Source organism: Passer domesticus, chromosome 9, assembly GCF_036417665.1.
Source record: "Passer domesticus isolate bPasDom1 chromosome 9, bPasDom1.hap1, whole genome shotgun sequence".
NCBI classification, from domain to species: domain Eukaryota; kingdom Metazoa; phylum Chordata; class Aves; order Passeriformes; family Passeridae; genus Passer; species Passer domesticus.
In genome coordinates this window covers 29,100,882-29,116,007 of record NC_087482.1, presented here as the reverse complement: position 1 = coordinate 29,116,007, position 15,126 = coordinate 29,100,882, and the positions used below count along the sequence as shown (strand labels likewise).

General features: G+C 55.3%; 2 protein-coding genes across 2 annotated transcripts; both read right to left on the bottom strand.

The window, feature by feature from the left end:
- Window positions 1-1,545: 1,545 nt before the first annotated feature.
- Window positions 1,546-3,333, bottom strand: LOC135308361 (PHD finger protein 7-like). Its single transcript, XM_064433301.1, has 7 exons — window positions 3,241-3,333; window positions 3,001-3,163; window positions 2,808-2,914; window positions 2,479-2,592; window positions 2,213-2,331; window positions 1,727-2,059; window positions 1,546-1,592 (listed from the first exon to the last, which is right to left on the bottom strand). The coding sequence occupies exons 1-7, from the start codon at window positions 3,327-3,329 to the stop codon at window positions 1,546-1,548; spliced, it is 972 nt and encodes a 323-aa protein (XP_064289371.1). The 5' UTR covers window positions 3,330-3,333.
- A 7,921-nt stretch (window positions 3,334-11,254) lies between these two features.
- On the bottom strand, window positions 11,255-14,017 carry LOC135308360 (PHD finger protein 7-like). Its single transcript, XM_064433300.1, has 10 exons — window positions 13,975-14,017; window positions 13,549-13,640; window positions 13,362-13,463; window positions 12,950-13,074; window positions 12,710-12,872; window positions 12,517-12,623; window positions 12,188-12,301; window positions 11,922-12,040; window positions 11,436-11,768; window positions 11,255-11,301 (listed from the first exon to the last, which is right to left on the bottom strand). Exons 1-10 carry the CDS (start codon window positions 14,015-14,017, stop codon window positions 11,255-11,257), a joined length of 1,245 nt encoding a protein of 414 aa, XP_064289370.1.
- Between the last annotated feature and the right edge of the window lie 1,109 nt (window positions 14,018-15,126).

The following is a 15,126-nucleotide window of genomic DNA, read 5'->3' as shown; positions in this document are numbered from 1 at the left end:
AAACTTAATATGACTGGTATGTTACCATTTTCCCTCTTTGAGGAATTCAGGGCATGACAACAAGCTTTTCTACCACTCTGCAAAGTACCCAATGCCTTCTCAAAGCATGCCTTCCTGAATTCCTGAAACACAAGCATCAGGTACCTCTCATGAATCTGCCTCAGCCTTGGCAAGCTGAAATGAAGCTCAAAATGCTGCTGCCTAATTCCTGACTTCTGCTGCTGAAAATCCCCTGGATCCTGACCTTCATTACACTCTATTGCCCTACAGTGCCTGCCAGAAGCTGTTCCTTAGCAATGGCACTGTTCAAAGGGTTCTGCTCTTACCTTCTTTGATGCCCAACTCGTCTGTGACTCCAGAGAAGGAAAACTTGAAAGCCCTCCACTCCTGAGCTGCGTCCTTCTCAGGCAAAGGTCCCAAATGGTCATCTGGGCCAGAGTCCTGTGTGTCCTCTTTGTCCCAGGGTATTTCCACACTCTTTTCTGCTTTGTTCTTTGAAAGTCTAATCAAGTCTTTCAAATCAGCAGCAACATTGGAATTGTTTTCTTCAGACACTTGAGACAGTGTCTCACTCTCTTCTTTCTTCTTTCTTTTGGTCTTCCTGAAAGGAGATTGCTCAAATCTTGCAACCCAGCACATGTCCTTTCCAAAGACAGCTTCTGCAAGAGCCTCCTTGCTCTGAACGTCTCCCTAACCGGATCCAAGCCCATTAAGGAGTGGTTCACTTTCAAGGCTAAGCAGTGGGGAAACATCTGAGGCTGGAGTCTAAAGGCAGGAGCAAGAGTCCTTTTCCATTAGCCACATCGTTAAGGGACTTGTCACTGAATACAGGGTTACACAGAAATCAAGGTATTTAGCACAGACCTCTTTCCTGCCGGTAGAAATGTCAAGAGCTAACAGGGTTTTCTCACAGACCTGCAAATCTCAGGGGCCCTGTGCTGACCGTTCTCACCTTCACTTCCGGCAGCGAACCCATGGACTAGAAAGAAAAGATGGCGCTACGTGCTGCTGTAGGAGGTGCCACTTGAGGCCCGATGTCGATGGCGGGAGCGGCTGCTCCTGCGGGACGTCCCCGACGGTGTCCCCCTGCGCCTTGGACTCTCAGCACGCGCTGCTGTCCTCCTGCTGCTGTCCTGGCCACTCCTGGACTGCACAGGTGGATCTGAGGCCCGGCGCTGCAGGCGGGAGCGGCGGTGTCTGGGGGACATCCCTGACAATGCCTCCCTTTGCCTGGGCCTCTCAGCCCTCGGCCCTGTCCTGCTGCTGCTGTCACGCCGACAACTGGACCGGACACGTTGACTCTGGGCCCGACCCTGCTTCCGGGAGCGGCGGCGTCTGGGAGATGTCCGTGGAGCCATCTCCCTTAGCCCGGATCTCTCAGCTCTCGCTCCTATCCTGCTGCTGCTGCTGTCACGCCTGGACCGGACACGTGGACTCTGGGCCCGACCCTGCTGCCGGCAGCGGCTGTGTCTGGGGGATGTCTGTGGAAGAGTCACCTTTTGCCTGGGTCTCTCACCCCTCAGCCGTGTCCTGCTGCTGCTGCTGTCACGCCGACTCCTGGACCGGACACGTGGACTCTGAGCTCCCACTTGCTGCCGGGAGCGGCTGTGTGTGGAGGATGTCTGTGGAGGTGTCGCCCTTTGCCGCGGCCTCTCAGCCCTTGATGTTGTCCTGCTGCTCCTGTCACAGCGACTCCTCGATCGGACGGGCTGATTTGGGTCCTGACCTTGCGGGCCAGAGCTGTTTCGCCTGCGGTCAGGCCCAGCACGTCTGGAATGGAGCCTGTCCTCAGGGTCCGGGGAGCTGCTGTATGTTGGCCTTGATCTGCTGGGGCTGCTGGTGTCCAGCAAGGAAGATGGCAGTGACTGCTGTGATGCTGGCTGTTGCTGGCTGTTTTGGCTGCTGGTCTCTGGAGATGGAGACGGGGAAGCCAGCCCCGATGGCACCGGCGTGCCGGAGCTGGGCCTGATGTCCTGGGATTCTGAGGAGCCATGAGCAGATTCCTGTCCTGACTGTCTGGCCAGGCTGGGGCCACTGAGCTCTGGCTCATCCCTGGAGGCTGTAAGGGCAAGCAGGAATGTCAAAGGCCCCCCAGGCCCAAGGCAGGCCAGGCCAGAGCAGTACCCCCATGCCTTCAGGAGCACATGGGCTCTGCCAAGGCCAGCCTGGGCACTGCCCCCAGCCCAGGGACACCGGGGGCTTTGACTCATACACGTTCCAAGACCAGCACAGCTGTCACACTCCCATATGTATGTCTTTTTTCTCAGGCCAGAGCAGCGCCTGTGGGTGCCCTCAGCAGCACAGGAGGAGCACAGGAGCAATTGCCAGGGCCTGGGGAGGCAAAGAGGCTTATGGCACTGAGGACAAAGTGTCCCAGCATGTGGTTGTCTGGCTAAGCTCTTGCAAGTTCTTGCCTCTTTGAGCCCTTGCCGAGATATGGTTTCCCTGCAGAGCCCCGGGTGCAGCTTCCCAACTTACCCCTCATGCTCTGCCTCCTCCCTGCCTCCAGGGTAAAGGCATTCCCTGGCATTGCACATGCTGTGCCTCTCTCCTAGATAAGCAAAGGCATCGTTGTCCTCCCATGTTGGCTGTCTGATGCAGAAAGGAAAACCTGATGAGTTTCTGCTGCCCTCTCCTCATGGAGGTCCAGGGTGTCCCTGCTTTTCCTCCAGCGCTTTTCCAAGTTGTGTGTGAAGCTGAAGCCCAGAGTCATGGGACAGGGCAGGGCCAGGACTGCTGGGGCACGGCCTGGCACAACACAGCATTTGCAGCCTCCTGTCTTGTGAGCCAGGCAGAAGGACACCAACCTGAAGGGGACTCTGATCCCCATGAAGAACATTTCAACAGCGAATTCCCCGCTGTCTCTGCAGAGGGGGCACTGGAAGAATAAAGCACCAGCGCGCATGGCCTGTCCCTGCAGGGCAAACACATGCAGTGTGAGCCAGGCCCTGGTGCTGCTGAGCACCTGCTGTGCCCCAGGACTGAGGGGAGGGATCCGACCTGGATGCAGTCCCTGTGGAACCAGGCTCTTTTACACGTTGGGCACACCATGGTTTCAAAGGTCTTTCTATCCTCCACAGGCTCCATGCAGATGAGGCAATCGGTGCCCGGCTCTGGAGTCGCCTGCACCTCCTGCTCTGGACGGTGCTCGGGGCAGTAGGAGCTGGGGGAAAAATAGATGAGCACAGTGAGAAGTGCTGGATCCCTGGCCAGTGGTGGCCAGAAGCGGAGAGGAGGTACCTGTATGGAGTGATGTACTGATTGACGCAGCCACCCTCCTTGGCGCAGGGCAGGTGGAACCATCTCTCGCAGTCCTCCTTGCAGCACATGATGGTTGCCCCGCTCTGGCCACAGACGCAGCAGCGCTGGAAAGAGCCAAGCAGCCCCATCAGCAGCAGCCTCGGGGCCTCCCCTGGCAGCCCCGCGGCTCCGGGCAGGGCGCAGGATGCGGCCACTGCTGGGTCCCAGCCCACAGAGCCGCCTGGGGGAGGAGGGAGGAGGCTCCTGTGCCAGAGCCTCTGTGCCAGAGCTGCTGGGAGCCAGACTTTGTCCCAGTACCGGCTGTTGGGCCAGCCTTGCTTTGCTGCAGCCTGGGCTAAGCTATGGCAAACCTCGCCTGGCACAAATCTCCCTGCTCTTGTCAGGCTCTCACCTTCTGTGCCGCCCGCCACACTGCAATTTGGATATCTCGAGGCAGAAAGCCCATGAGTCCAACAGGATGGTCCTCTTGGCGAAAAAGCAGAGTGGCGAAAAACTGCAGCAAAGGGGAGGAGCTGATGAGGAGAGAGTGGCAGGAACTGCCCATTGCAGTGGTGGAGGGAGCACCCGCAGCCACGCACCAGGCAAAAGACGTGGGCACAGAGCCTGCACTTCTCCACTTTGTCACCACAGGCGTCCGGGTCAGCCTCCACACGGCGACACAGCATGCATGCTGCAGGGGACAGAGCCAGTGGCAGCTGGCATGAGCACCTCTGCGGGGCTCTTAGCCTGCAGCAGCATCGGCCCCAAGGGCTGCTCTGTCCCTGCCTGCCTGCCTGCCTGCCTGAGGGGCAGGGCTGGAGGCCTTGCAGAGCAGGGGCCATTGCGGGCACGGCTGTCCCAGGAGCTGCCCCCTGGCCCAGCTGGGACCCACACAGGGAGGAGGGAGGCTTCCAGCCCCGGCATGGCTGAGCAGCTCCTGCCTCCCCCTACCTCTGCTCCGGGCCCCACACTGCCTGCCACAAGAGCCCCTGGGCCAGGCTGTGCTAGGCCTGCTTTGCCCTCACCTGGCTCCCTGTCACCAGGGCCTTCCTGCTTCCTGTCAGACATGGCACGTGTCAGGTGTCAGTCGCTGTCCAGGAGTGCCAAGGTCTGCTCTAGCTTTTGGTCCTCTCTGTCTGCTGGAGAAAGCAGAGTGTGTGGGGAGTTGGCAGAACAGGCCCAGAGCCACGAGGGCACTACTCCCTGCTCAGCCCTGCGTGAGCCCTCCTCCTGTCCGCCTTCTCCTCCTGACAATCACGTCAAGGAACACCGCAGTTCTCCTCTGGATGTTCCTCATCTGATTCTGGGAAGGGAGAGGCAGGTGAGCCTGCAGCACAGGCCCAGAGCCCCAAGGTGTGGGGCCCCTGTGGTTCCTGGGCAGCCACGTCCATGCCCTACCTTCTCCTGCCGTTGTCAGGTCACACTGACACACGGCCTGAGCGCGGCCTACCCATTTGGGGCCGTGCTCGCACGGGTCACAATGGCTACTCTGACATCAGCATCGTGCACTCACAATTGGGGCAGCCATGGCCTCAGGTCCCTGGCAACCACTTGTGGCAGCCCCCTTGGGAACCGAGGCTCTGAGATGGCTCCGAGCCTTTGGTCCGCGGGGAACCAGGGCAGGGACTCCTGCAGCAAGTGCAGGGTCAAATGCCAGGCCCTGGGGCAGCCATCGAGGGTGGGACTGTAGGCAGGAAGCTGCTGTTCAGACACTGCCACTGCAGGGCTCTGGCCCTGGCCATGGGAAATCTCTGCTCCTGCCCCTGGCAGTCGGTTGCCCAGAGAGCCGGTGCAGAGTCTCCTGCACTCCAGAGATTCAGACCCTCCTCTGGGGGATCCAACTTTTTCCTGCACCTGTTTGGAGAAGACTAAGATGAACATGATTTGATGCTGCTGCTGATCACCACTGGGAACAGGAGCTAAACCTGGAGACCACCACAGCTGCCTCCACACCTCACTTATCCCGTCATCCATCAATTAACAACTTTGACATTGCTTATAAATGGAAAAGTTATCATTAACCTCTTTAGAAGCGTCAGTGTTTATACTGGCTCAGTGGAAACACAGAAAACTCCATGAGAATTTTCAGTGTACATCTGACAGGAGAGCTTGCAACAGTCCTCGACTCGGAAGTCAAATGCAGGAGCATGCCTTTCCTCCAGTAAAGGAAGACTCCCAGTTTGGTCCATGCTTTCCTTCTAGCAAAAATATTTTTAAAAAATCAAGAAGAGAAGCACAAACAATTCTTGTCGATTTTTCTCATTCATGTCTCTGCAAACATGCTCCTGGAAATCCAGGTCCGTGACTTCTAGAACAATCAGCGGCATCCCGGGGAAACAGGGCAAGGGTTGACAAGCAGGGACACCCTGCACCTGCCTGATGCTGGGGCAGCAGGAGTTCATGCACTTTCCCGTCTCCATGGGAGAGCCACCTTGGGCGGAAGGCGATGCCTTCAGTGATCTAGGAGGGAGGCAGAGCCGGTGCAATGCCAGGGAATGCCTTTAGCCAGTGAAAGAGACGCTCCAAAGTTTCCCTCATTTTGCCTCACGACCGTCGCCAGAACGGAGACCGGGACCGCTGAAGACCCTGACTGGAGGTCTGGCCTGGCTGAGGTGGATGCTTGCCAAGGGATTGTTTGCAGCTGGGTCTGCACTGCAGCCATAGTTTCCTGCTTCCAGCAGGGCCTGCCAAGGAGCGACTCGCCCCCTATGCTTGCGCCTGCTTGGCAGCAATGGCCCATGAATTTCCCCACCTGTCGGCCAAATGAACTTTCAGGGGTAACTTTGGTGGTCCCCCATGGAAAACCTTTCATCTGTTTCACTATCACTGTGACAAAGGGAGATTGAAGCCCCCTCCCAAGGACTGAGACTGACACCCCTATTATCCTAAATGTGGCGGGAGGGGCTGGCCTGGTCAAAGCAAGATGCTTGCCCAGGTGTGGTTGTTGGCCCAAGAAAACAATGGCTCTCGTTCACTTCTGAGAACATGGACTTTCTGCACCCGTTCTCAGTACCCGTTCTCCCTCAACGATTTCAATAGACTTAGGCTTTATTGTATCTGTTTCTCCTCGGCAATTTCAAGACCTGTTTCTCCCCCCAGGCAAAGGACTATAATAGATCCCTGAGTTAACCAGGACATTGAGATCCTCCCTGACCGGAAAAGGCAAATTTCCCATTGACTGCACCACCAGGCTTTTGTCTCTACATTTGGTAGTTATACCTCCTTTCTCTGTCCCTCTCTCTCTCTTTATCTTTTATCTCTTTTCTAATCCCTATATTGCATTTGCTGTGGTCATTCAATAAAAGGTGAATTTGTTTTGACCAATACTGAAATCCCCTCCGTGTTGTTTTTGCACTCTGAGATCAGTTAATGAACCATCACGACCCCCCACTCGCTCCAGCGGATCCTGACACCCAGGAGGGAGGGAGGAGGCAGAGGGTAGAGTTGGGAAGCTGCATCCAGGGCTCTGCAGGGACCCTGGCAAGGGCTCCAAGTAGAAGGAGCCAGAAGAGCTTGGCCGGACAATCCCGAGCCATGGGCACTTTGTCCTCAGCGCCAGGAACCTGTTGGCTTCTCTAGGCCCTGGGCACTGCTCCGGTGCAGCTCCTGCGAGTTACACACAGACACAGAGCTGCCTGCTCTGTCTCAACCCTCTTCAGTACTGGACTCCAGGACACAGTAACACGTTGTCTTCAGTACACGATCCAATTATTAAAAGTCCTGCAGAGAAGCAGCTCACATTCAAAGCATACAGGCAAAAACCCCCAAACCCTGGTGCAAACCTTGAATTGACTCTAGAACCGTGTTCCTCCTCAGAAACACCGGCTAACGCTTTAGGCCAATGCTTTTTCCTGCTAGATCTTTGAAAGGATTTCAAAAGTTTTGTTGTTTGGCAACTTCTTCAAGCAACAAACAGGAAACATTTCTGATTTCTAAAAGAAGATTTATTGGTTTGTTTTCACTTTCCTTTTGGAATCCTTACGCTTCACCTGGCATTCCAGAAAATCATGAAAATCCAACATAATAGTAGGGGAATTTCCTAAATTCACTGTTTGTCGCAAAGACTTCCTTTGCATACACACGAAGAACGGGTCCTGTACCATAAGGAGAGGCGGTGCTTTCCCTGACTGGACATCACAAGATGACGTTATACACTCCACTATGCTGAAACATTTCTGTTGCCTGGTAATTACAAAGCCTCAAGCTCTTCTAGAGGCTTTCCCTGGTGCAACTTCATGAGGTCCCTCTCTGCTCAACTCTCGAGCCTGTCCAGCTCTCACGGAAGGGCAGCACAGCCTTGTGGAGCATCAGCCCCTGCTCCCGATTCTGTCCCATCAGCAAACGTGCTGAGGGAGCGCTCCGTACCTTCTGCCAGGTCACTGGGGAATAAGGCAAACAAGGCTGGCCCCAGCACGGCCCCCTGAGCTCACAGCTACCTGAGTTTGCAGCTCCACTGCGCACTTCTCTACCCCACTGTCCCTGAGCTGCCTCAGGAGTGCCACAAGGGAGGCAGGGACAAAGGCTTGCTGAAGTCCTGGCTGACAAGGGCCACCACTCAGCACTAGGACACTGCATCCTCCCCCAGCACTGAGGCCTGCTGAGGACTGAGCTCTCCGTTTCAACACACCCTGTAAATCAGACAGGCGGGGAGATTGCAGGCCGGTAACTGCATGAACACAGCAGTACCTTGCATCAGAGTTACCTAATCAGTCTCAAGAAAGGCACAGCCTTTGAGCCTGTCTTAAGACTATATATTCTACAAAATATAACAAGCAATTGTTCTGGAGGCCTGTGCAGGTTTTGGGGACTGTGTGTTTTCCCTTTTGTTGTTGTTTGCTTTGTTTCTAAATAACAAATTCACTGGATTCAGAAGAGAAAGCCCCAGATTCTTGAGGACCAAGAACCACAGGCACATACAAGCCAAACTCAACATTCCGGATGGTAACACCCGAAAGAAAGGCAGGAAAAAGTTCAAGATGCTACACGTACCTGAAAGGATCCAAACTGTCTAGGTAACCTGTCAAGTGACTAAGTTTTTGATAAGCTCTAAAAGTCCAGATTCCTATTAGCCAAATATCTGAAAGAAAAGTAAGCCAGAAATCTGCTTGACCTCTATTTTACCAGGACTTGCTCATGGGATTCTACCACTATTTTGGCCACAAGTAAGGGTGGCAAATTTTGCTTGAAAACATTCATAACTAGTCCAGGAAAGGTTCAGAAGGGAAAGAAATCCAAAAGGGGGTGAAGAAATTCTGTCCTACCTCTAAGGCGTTCATGATCGTCGGAGAAGAAGCAAACTCTAGCACTTTCTGTGTGTGGTAAAGAAAGAAACCCAGACAAGTACAAAGGGATTTTAGCATCCTAAATTGTACTTTGAAATTCCATGCGCATGACTTGAAACTGTAGTGCTTCAGAGACATTGTATACATTGAAAAACTTTATTCCCTAGTACCCAAATAGAGCTTTTGATTTTACAAAAGCCACTTTGAAAGTGAAAACTGACTGTGTCTTTGGCTTTTGGCCAAACTCCGTTTGGAGTTGGTCAAACCCAAATGACCCGGAAAATTTCTTGTGCTCTACTTCTCCTTTTCCACATTCAACTTCACAGCAAACAGGCTGCTGGGCGTTTTGACTCTGTGCAGCACAAATGGTTTTCCAAGATGACTTTCAGCGGCGTGCAATGTCAGTTTCCCACTTGCTGAGGGCTGCTGTTAATATTGCCACAGCATTCAGCTACTACCGCCAAGGAGACAACAAAGAGCAATGGAACTTGCATTTCTCAGTCCTTTTCAATTTCTGACATCTGGGGCTCCTCTTCACCCTCAGAACTGCTGTCTTGGACACGTCGATCCTCTTGCCACGTGACTTGTACCGGTTTTGTTGTTCCAAGTACGTAAGGCTCTGCGATAACAGCAGCAATAGAGAAAAAAAGCCAAAACCAGATTATTCCTCTGCTGGGCAGGAAAGATTCCTCCTTTCAAGAGAAATACACTGGAAAAGACAGATTTCAGAAGGACAGAATCGTCTCCTGCCAGAGTTTGTGAGCTGTATCTGTGCTTCAGGATTTTCCACTTAGTTCTCGGCATCCCTTATGTATTTTTCAACATTTATCATTGCATTCAGAAGACACTGAATACCTTCTGAATTCAGTACAAGTGTGGAGGGCTTCTTGCTTTGTGCTGTTGCATTGTGTTTTTTTAGGATTTTGGGTAAGTTCACAACATTTCTTTCTCTCCTGCACGAGTGGGACTCGATTTAATGTTGTTACATCTTCATTTCATAAAGCCTCATTTTATCTAGGATTGGGACACCCCAATGATGATGTGTCCTTCACTTTCCCTTTTCTAAAGGTCCAAGAATAGAATTCAGTAACAAACAGAATGCTCATGGTCCTTGAAGTCAGCTCCAGGATTGTGCTCCTCCCTCTACATTAACACACATTTCCTTTAAAATCTTGTCAGGTTCTAGGAAACTTAATATGACTGGTATGTTACCATTTTCCCTCTTTGAGGAATTCAGGGCATGACAACAAGCTTTTCTACCACTCTGCAAAGTACCCAATGCCTTCTCAAAGCATGCCTTCCTGAATTCCTGAAACACAAGCATCAGGTACCTCTCATGAATCTGCCTCAGCCTTGGCAAGCTGAAATGAAGCTCAAAATGCTGCTGCCTAATTCCTGACTTCTGCTGCTGAAAATCCCCTGGATCCTGACCTTCATTACACTCTATTGCCCTACAGTGCCTGCCAGAAGCTGTTCCTTAGCAATGGCACTGTTCAAAGGGTTCTGCTCTTACCTTCTTTGATGCCCAACTCGTCTGTGACTCCAGAGAAGGAAAACTTGAAAGCCCTCCACTCCTGAGCTGCGTCCTTCTCAGGCAAAGGTCCCAAATGGTCATCTGGGCCAGAGTCCTGTGTGTCCTCTTTGTCCCAGGGTATTTCCACACTCTTTTCTGCTTTGTTCTTTGAAAGTCTAATCAAGTCTTTCAAATCAGCAGCAACATTGGAATTGTTTTCTTCAGACACTTGAGACAGTGTCTCACTCTCTTCTTTCTTCTTTCTTTTGGTCTTCCTGAAAGGAGATTGCTCAAATCTTGCAACCCAGCACATGTCCTTTCCAAAGACAGCTTCTGCAAGAGCCTCCTTGCTCTGAAAGTCTCCCTAACCGGATCCAAGCCCATTAAGGAGTGGTTCACTTTCAAGGCTAAGCAGTGGGGAAACATCTGAGGCTGGAGTCTAAAGGCAGGAGCAAGAGTCCTTTTCCATTAGCCACATCGTTAAGGGACTTGTCACTGAATACAGGGTTACACAGAAATCAAGGTATTTAGCACAGACCTCTTTCCTGCCGGTAGAAATGTCAAGAGCTAACAGGGTTTTCTCACAGACCTGCAAATCTCAGGGGCCCTGTGCTGACCGTTCTCACCTTCACTTCCGGCAGCGAACCCATGGACTAGAAAGAAAAGATGGCGCTACGTGCTGCTGTAGGAGGTGCCACTTGAGGCCCGATGTCGATGGCGGGAGCGGCTGCTCCTGCGGGACGTCCCCGACGGTGTCCCCCTGCGCCTTGGACTCTCAGCACGCGCTGCTGTCCTCCTGCTGCTGTCCTGGCCACTCCTGGACTGCACAGGTGGATCTGAGGCCCGGCGCTGCAGGCGGGAGCGGCGGTGTCTGGGGGACATCCCTGACAATGCCTCCCTTTGCCTGGGCCTCTCAGCCCTCGGCCCTGTCCTGCTGCTGCTGTCACGCCGACAACTGGACCGGACACGTTGACTCTGGGCCCGACCCTGCTTCCGGGAGCGGCGGCGTCTGGGAGATGTCCGTGGAGCCATCTCCCTTAGCCCGGATCTCTCAGCTCTCGCTCCTATCCTGCTGCTGCTGCTGTCACGCCTGGACCGGACACGTGGACTCTGGGCCCGACCCTGCTGCCGGCAGCGGCTGTGTCTGGGGGATGTCTGTGGAAGAGTCACCTTTTGCCTGGGTCTCTCACCCCTCAGCCGTGTCCTGCTGCTGCTGCTGTCACGCCGACTCCTGGACCGGACACGTGGACTCTGAGCTCCCACTTGCTGCCGGGAGCGGCTGTGTGTGGAGGATGTCTGTGGAGGTGTCGCCCTTTGCCGCGGCCTCTCAGCCCTTGATGTTGTCCTGCTGCTCCTGTCACAGCGACTCCTCGATCGGACGGGCTGATTTGGGTCCTGACCTTGCGGGCCAGAGCTGTTTCGCCTGCGGTCAGGCCCAGCACGTCTGGAATGGAGCCTGTCCTCAGGGTCCGGGGAGCTGCTGTATGTTGGCCTTGATCTGCTGGGGCTGCTGGTGTCCAGCAAGGAAGATGGCAGTGACTGCTGTGATGCTGGCTGTTGCTGGCTGTTTTGGCTGCTGGTCTCTGGAGATGGAGACGGGGAAGCCAGCCCCGATGGCACCGGCGTGCCGGAGCTGGGCCTGATGTCCTGGGATTCTGAGGAGCCATGAGCAGATTCCTGTCCTGACTGTCTGGCCAGGCTGGGGCCACTGAGCTCTGGCTCATCCCTGGAGGCTGTAAGGGCAAGCAGGAATGTCAAAGGCCCCCCAGGCCCAAGGCAGGCCAGGCCAGAGCAGTACCCCTATGCCTTCAGGAGCACATGGGCTCTGCCAAGGCCAGCCTGGGCACTGCCCCCAGCCCAGGGACACCGGGGGCTTTGACTCATACACGTTCCAAGACCAGCACAGCTGTCACACTCCCATATGTATGTCTTTTTTCTCAGGCCAGAGCAGCGCCTGTGGGTGCCCTCAGCAGCACAGGAGGAGCACAGGAGCAATTGCCAGGGCCTGGGGAGGCAAAGAGGCTTATGGCACTGAGGACAAAGTGTCCCAGCATGTGGTTGTCTGGCTAAGCTCTTGCAAGTTCTTGCCTCTTTGAGCCCTTGCCGAGATATGGTTTCCCTGCAGAGCCCCGGGTGCAGCTTCCCAACTTACCCCTCATGCTCTGCCTCCTCCCTGCCTCCAGGGTAAAGGCATTCCCTGGCATTGCACATGCTGTGCCTCTCTCCTAGATAAGCAAAGGCATCGTTGTCCTCCCATGTTGGCTGTCTGATGCAGAAAGGAAAACCTGATGAGTTTCTGCTGCCCTCTCCTCATGGAGGTCCAGGGTGTCCCTGCTTTTCCTCCAGCGCTTTTCCAAGTTGTGTGTGAAGCTGAAGCCCAGAGTCATGGGACAGGGCAGGGCCAGGACTGCTGGGGCACGGCCTGGCACAACACAGCATTTGCAGCCTCCTGTCTTGTGAGCCAGGCAGAAGGACACCAACCTGAATGGGACTCTGATCCCCATGAAGAACATTTCAACAGCGAATTCCCCGCTGTCTCTGCAGAGGGGGCACTGGAAGAATAAAGCACCAGCGCGCATGGCCTGTCCCTGCAGGGCAAACACATGCAGTGTGAGCCAGGCCCTGGTGCTGCTGAGCACCTGCTGCGCCCCAGGACTGAGGGGAGGGATCCGACCTGGATGCAGTCCCTGTGGAACCAGGCTCTTTTACACGTTGGGCACACCATGGTTTCAAAGGTCTTTCTATCCTCCACAGGCTCCATGCAGATGAGGCAATCGGTGCCCGGCTCTGGAGTCGCCTGCACCTCCTGCTCTGGACGGTGCTCGGGGCAGTAGGAGCTGGGGGAAAAATAGATGAGCACAGTGAGAAGTGCTGGATCCCTGGCCAGTGGTGGCCAGAAGCGGAGAGGAGGTACCTGTATGGAGTGATGTACTGATTGACGCAGCCACCCTCCTTGGCGCAGGGCAGGTGGAACCATCTCTCGCAGTCCTCCTTGCAGCACATGATGGTTGCCCCGCTCTGGCCACAGACGCAGCAGCGCTGGAAAGAGCCAAGCAGCCCCATCAGCAGCAGCCTCGGGGCCTCCCCTGGCAGCCCCGCGGCTCCGGGCAGGGCGCAGGATGCGGCCACTGCTGGGTCCCAGCCCACAGAGCCGCCTGGGGGAGGAGGGAGGAGGCTCCTGTGCCAGAGCCTCTGTGCCAGAGCTGCTGGGAGCCAGACTTTGTCCCAGTACCGGCTGTTGGGCCGGCCTTGCTTTGCTGCAGCCTGGGCTAAGTTATGGCAAATCTCGCCTGGCACAAATCTCCCTGCTCTTGTCAGGCTCTCACCTTCTGTGCCGCCCGCCACACTGCAATTTGGATATCTCGAGGCAGAAAGCCCATGAGTCCAACAGGATGGTCCTCTTGGCGAAAAAGCAGAGTGGCGAAAAACTGCAGCAAAGGGGAGGAGCTGATGAGGAGAGAGTGGCAGGAACTGCCCATTGCAGTGGTGGAGGGAGCACCCGCAGCCACGCACCAGGCAAAAGACGTGGGCACAGAGCCTGCACTTCTCCACTTTGTCACCACAGGCGTCCGGGTCAGCCTCCACACGGCGACACAGCATGCATGCTGCAGGGGACAGAGCCAGTGGCAGCTGGCATGAGCACCTCTGCGGGGCTCTTAGCCTGCAGCAGCATCGGCCCCAAGGGCTGCTCTGTCCCTGCCTGCCTGCCTGCCTGCCTGAGGGGCAGGGCTGGAGGCCTTGCAGAGCAGGGGCCATTGCGGGCACGGCTGTCCCAGGAGCTGCCCCCTGGCCCAGCTGGGACCCACACAGGGAGGAGGGAGGCTTCCAGCCCCGGCATGGCTGAGCAGCTCCTGCCTCCCCCTGCCTCTGCTCCGGGCCCCACACTGCCTGCCACAGGAGTCCCTGGGCCAGGCTGTGCTAGGCCTGCTTTGCCCTCACCTGGCTCCCTGTCACCAGGGCCTTCCTGCTTCCTGTCAGACATGGCACATGTCAGGTGTCAGTCGCTGTCCAGGAGTGCCAAGGTCTGCTCTAGCTTTTGGTCCTCTCTGTCTGCTGGAGAAAGCAGAGTGTGTGGGGAGTTGGCAGAACAGGCCCAGAGCCACGAGGGCACTACTCCCTGCTCAGCCCTGCGTGAGCCCTCCTCCTGTCCGCCTTCTCCTCCTGACAATCACGTCAAGGAACACCGCAGTTCTCCTCTGGATGTTCCTCATCTGATTCTGGGAAGGGAGAGGCAGGTGAGCCTGCAGCACAGGCCCAGAGCCCCAAGGTGTGGGGCCCCTGTGGTTCCTGGGCAGCCACGTCCCTGCCCTACCTTCTCCTGCCGTTGTCAGGTCGCAATGACACACGGTCTGAGCCCAGCCTTCCCTTTTGGAGCCATGCTGGCACGGGTCACAATGGCCACTCTGACATCAGCATCGTGCACCCATAATTGGAGCAGCCATGGCCTCAGGTCCCTGGCAACCACTTGTGGCAGCCCCCTTGGGAACCGAGGCTCTGAGATGGCTCCGAGCCTTTGGTCAGCAGGGAACCAGGGCCGGGACTCCTGCAGCAAGTGCAGGGTCAAATGCCAGGCCCTGGGGCAGCCATCGAGGGTGGGACTGTAGGCAGGAAGCTGCTGTTCAGACACTGCCACTGCAGGGCTCTGGCCCTGGCCATGGGAAATGTCTGCTCCTGCCCCTAACAGTCAGTTGCCCACAGAGCATGTGCAGAGTCTCCTGCACTGCAGAGATTCGAACCCTCCTCTAGGTGATCCAACTTTTTCCTGCATCTGTCTGGAGAAGACTAAGATGAACATGATTTGATGCTGCTGCTGATCACCACTGGGAACAGGAGCTAAACCTGGAGACCACCACAGCTGCCTCCACACCTCACTTATCCCGTCATCCATCAATTAACAACTTTGACATTGCTTATAAATGGAAAAGTTATCATTAACCTCTTTAGAAGCGTCAGTGTTTATACTGGCTCAGTGGAAACACAGAAAACTCCATGAGAATTTTCAGTGCACATCTGACAGGAGAGCTTGCAACAGTCCTCGACTCGGAAGTCAAATGCAGGAGGATGCCTTTCCTCCAGTAAAGGAAGACTCCC

Coding starts and splice junctions, on each gene's coding strand:
- LOC135308361 (XM_064433301.1), bottom strand. CDS start 3,329: ATGTGCTGCAAGGAGGACTGCGAGAGATGGTTCCACCTGCCCTGCGCC. Junction 3,164..3,240: donor CAGTACATCACTCCATACAG/GTACCTCCTCTC, acceptor TTTTTCCCCCAG/CTCCTACTGCCCCGAGCACC. Junction 2,332..2,478: donor GAGGAGGCAGAGCATGAGGG/GTAAGTTGGGAA, acceptor TTGCCTCCCCAG/GCCCTGGCAATTGCTCCTGT.
- LOC135308360 (XM_064433300.1), bottom strand. CDS start 14,017: ATGTCTGACAGGAAGCAGGAAGGCCCTGGTGACAGGGAGCCAG. Junction 12,624..12,709: donor TCCACAGGGACTGCATCCAG/GTCGGATCCCTC, acceptor TTTGCCCTGCAG/GGACAGGCCATGCGCGCTGG. Junction 12,041..12,187: donor GAGGAGGCAGAGCATGAGGG/GTAAGTTGGGAA, acceptor TTGCCTCCCCAG/GCCCTGGCAATTGCTCCTGT.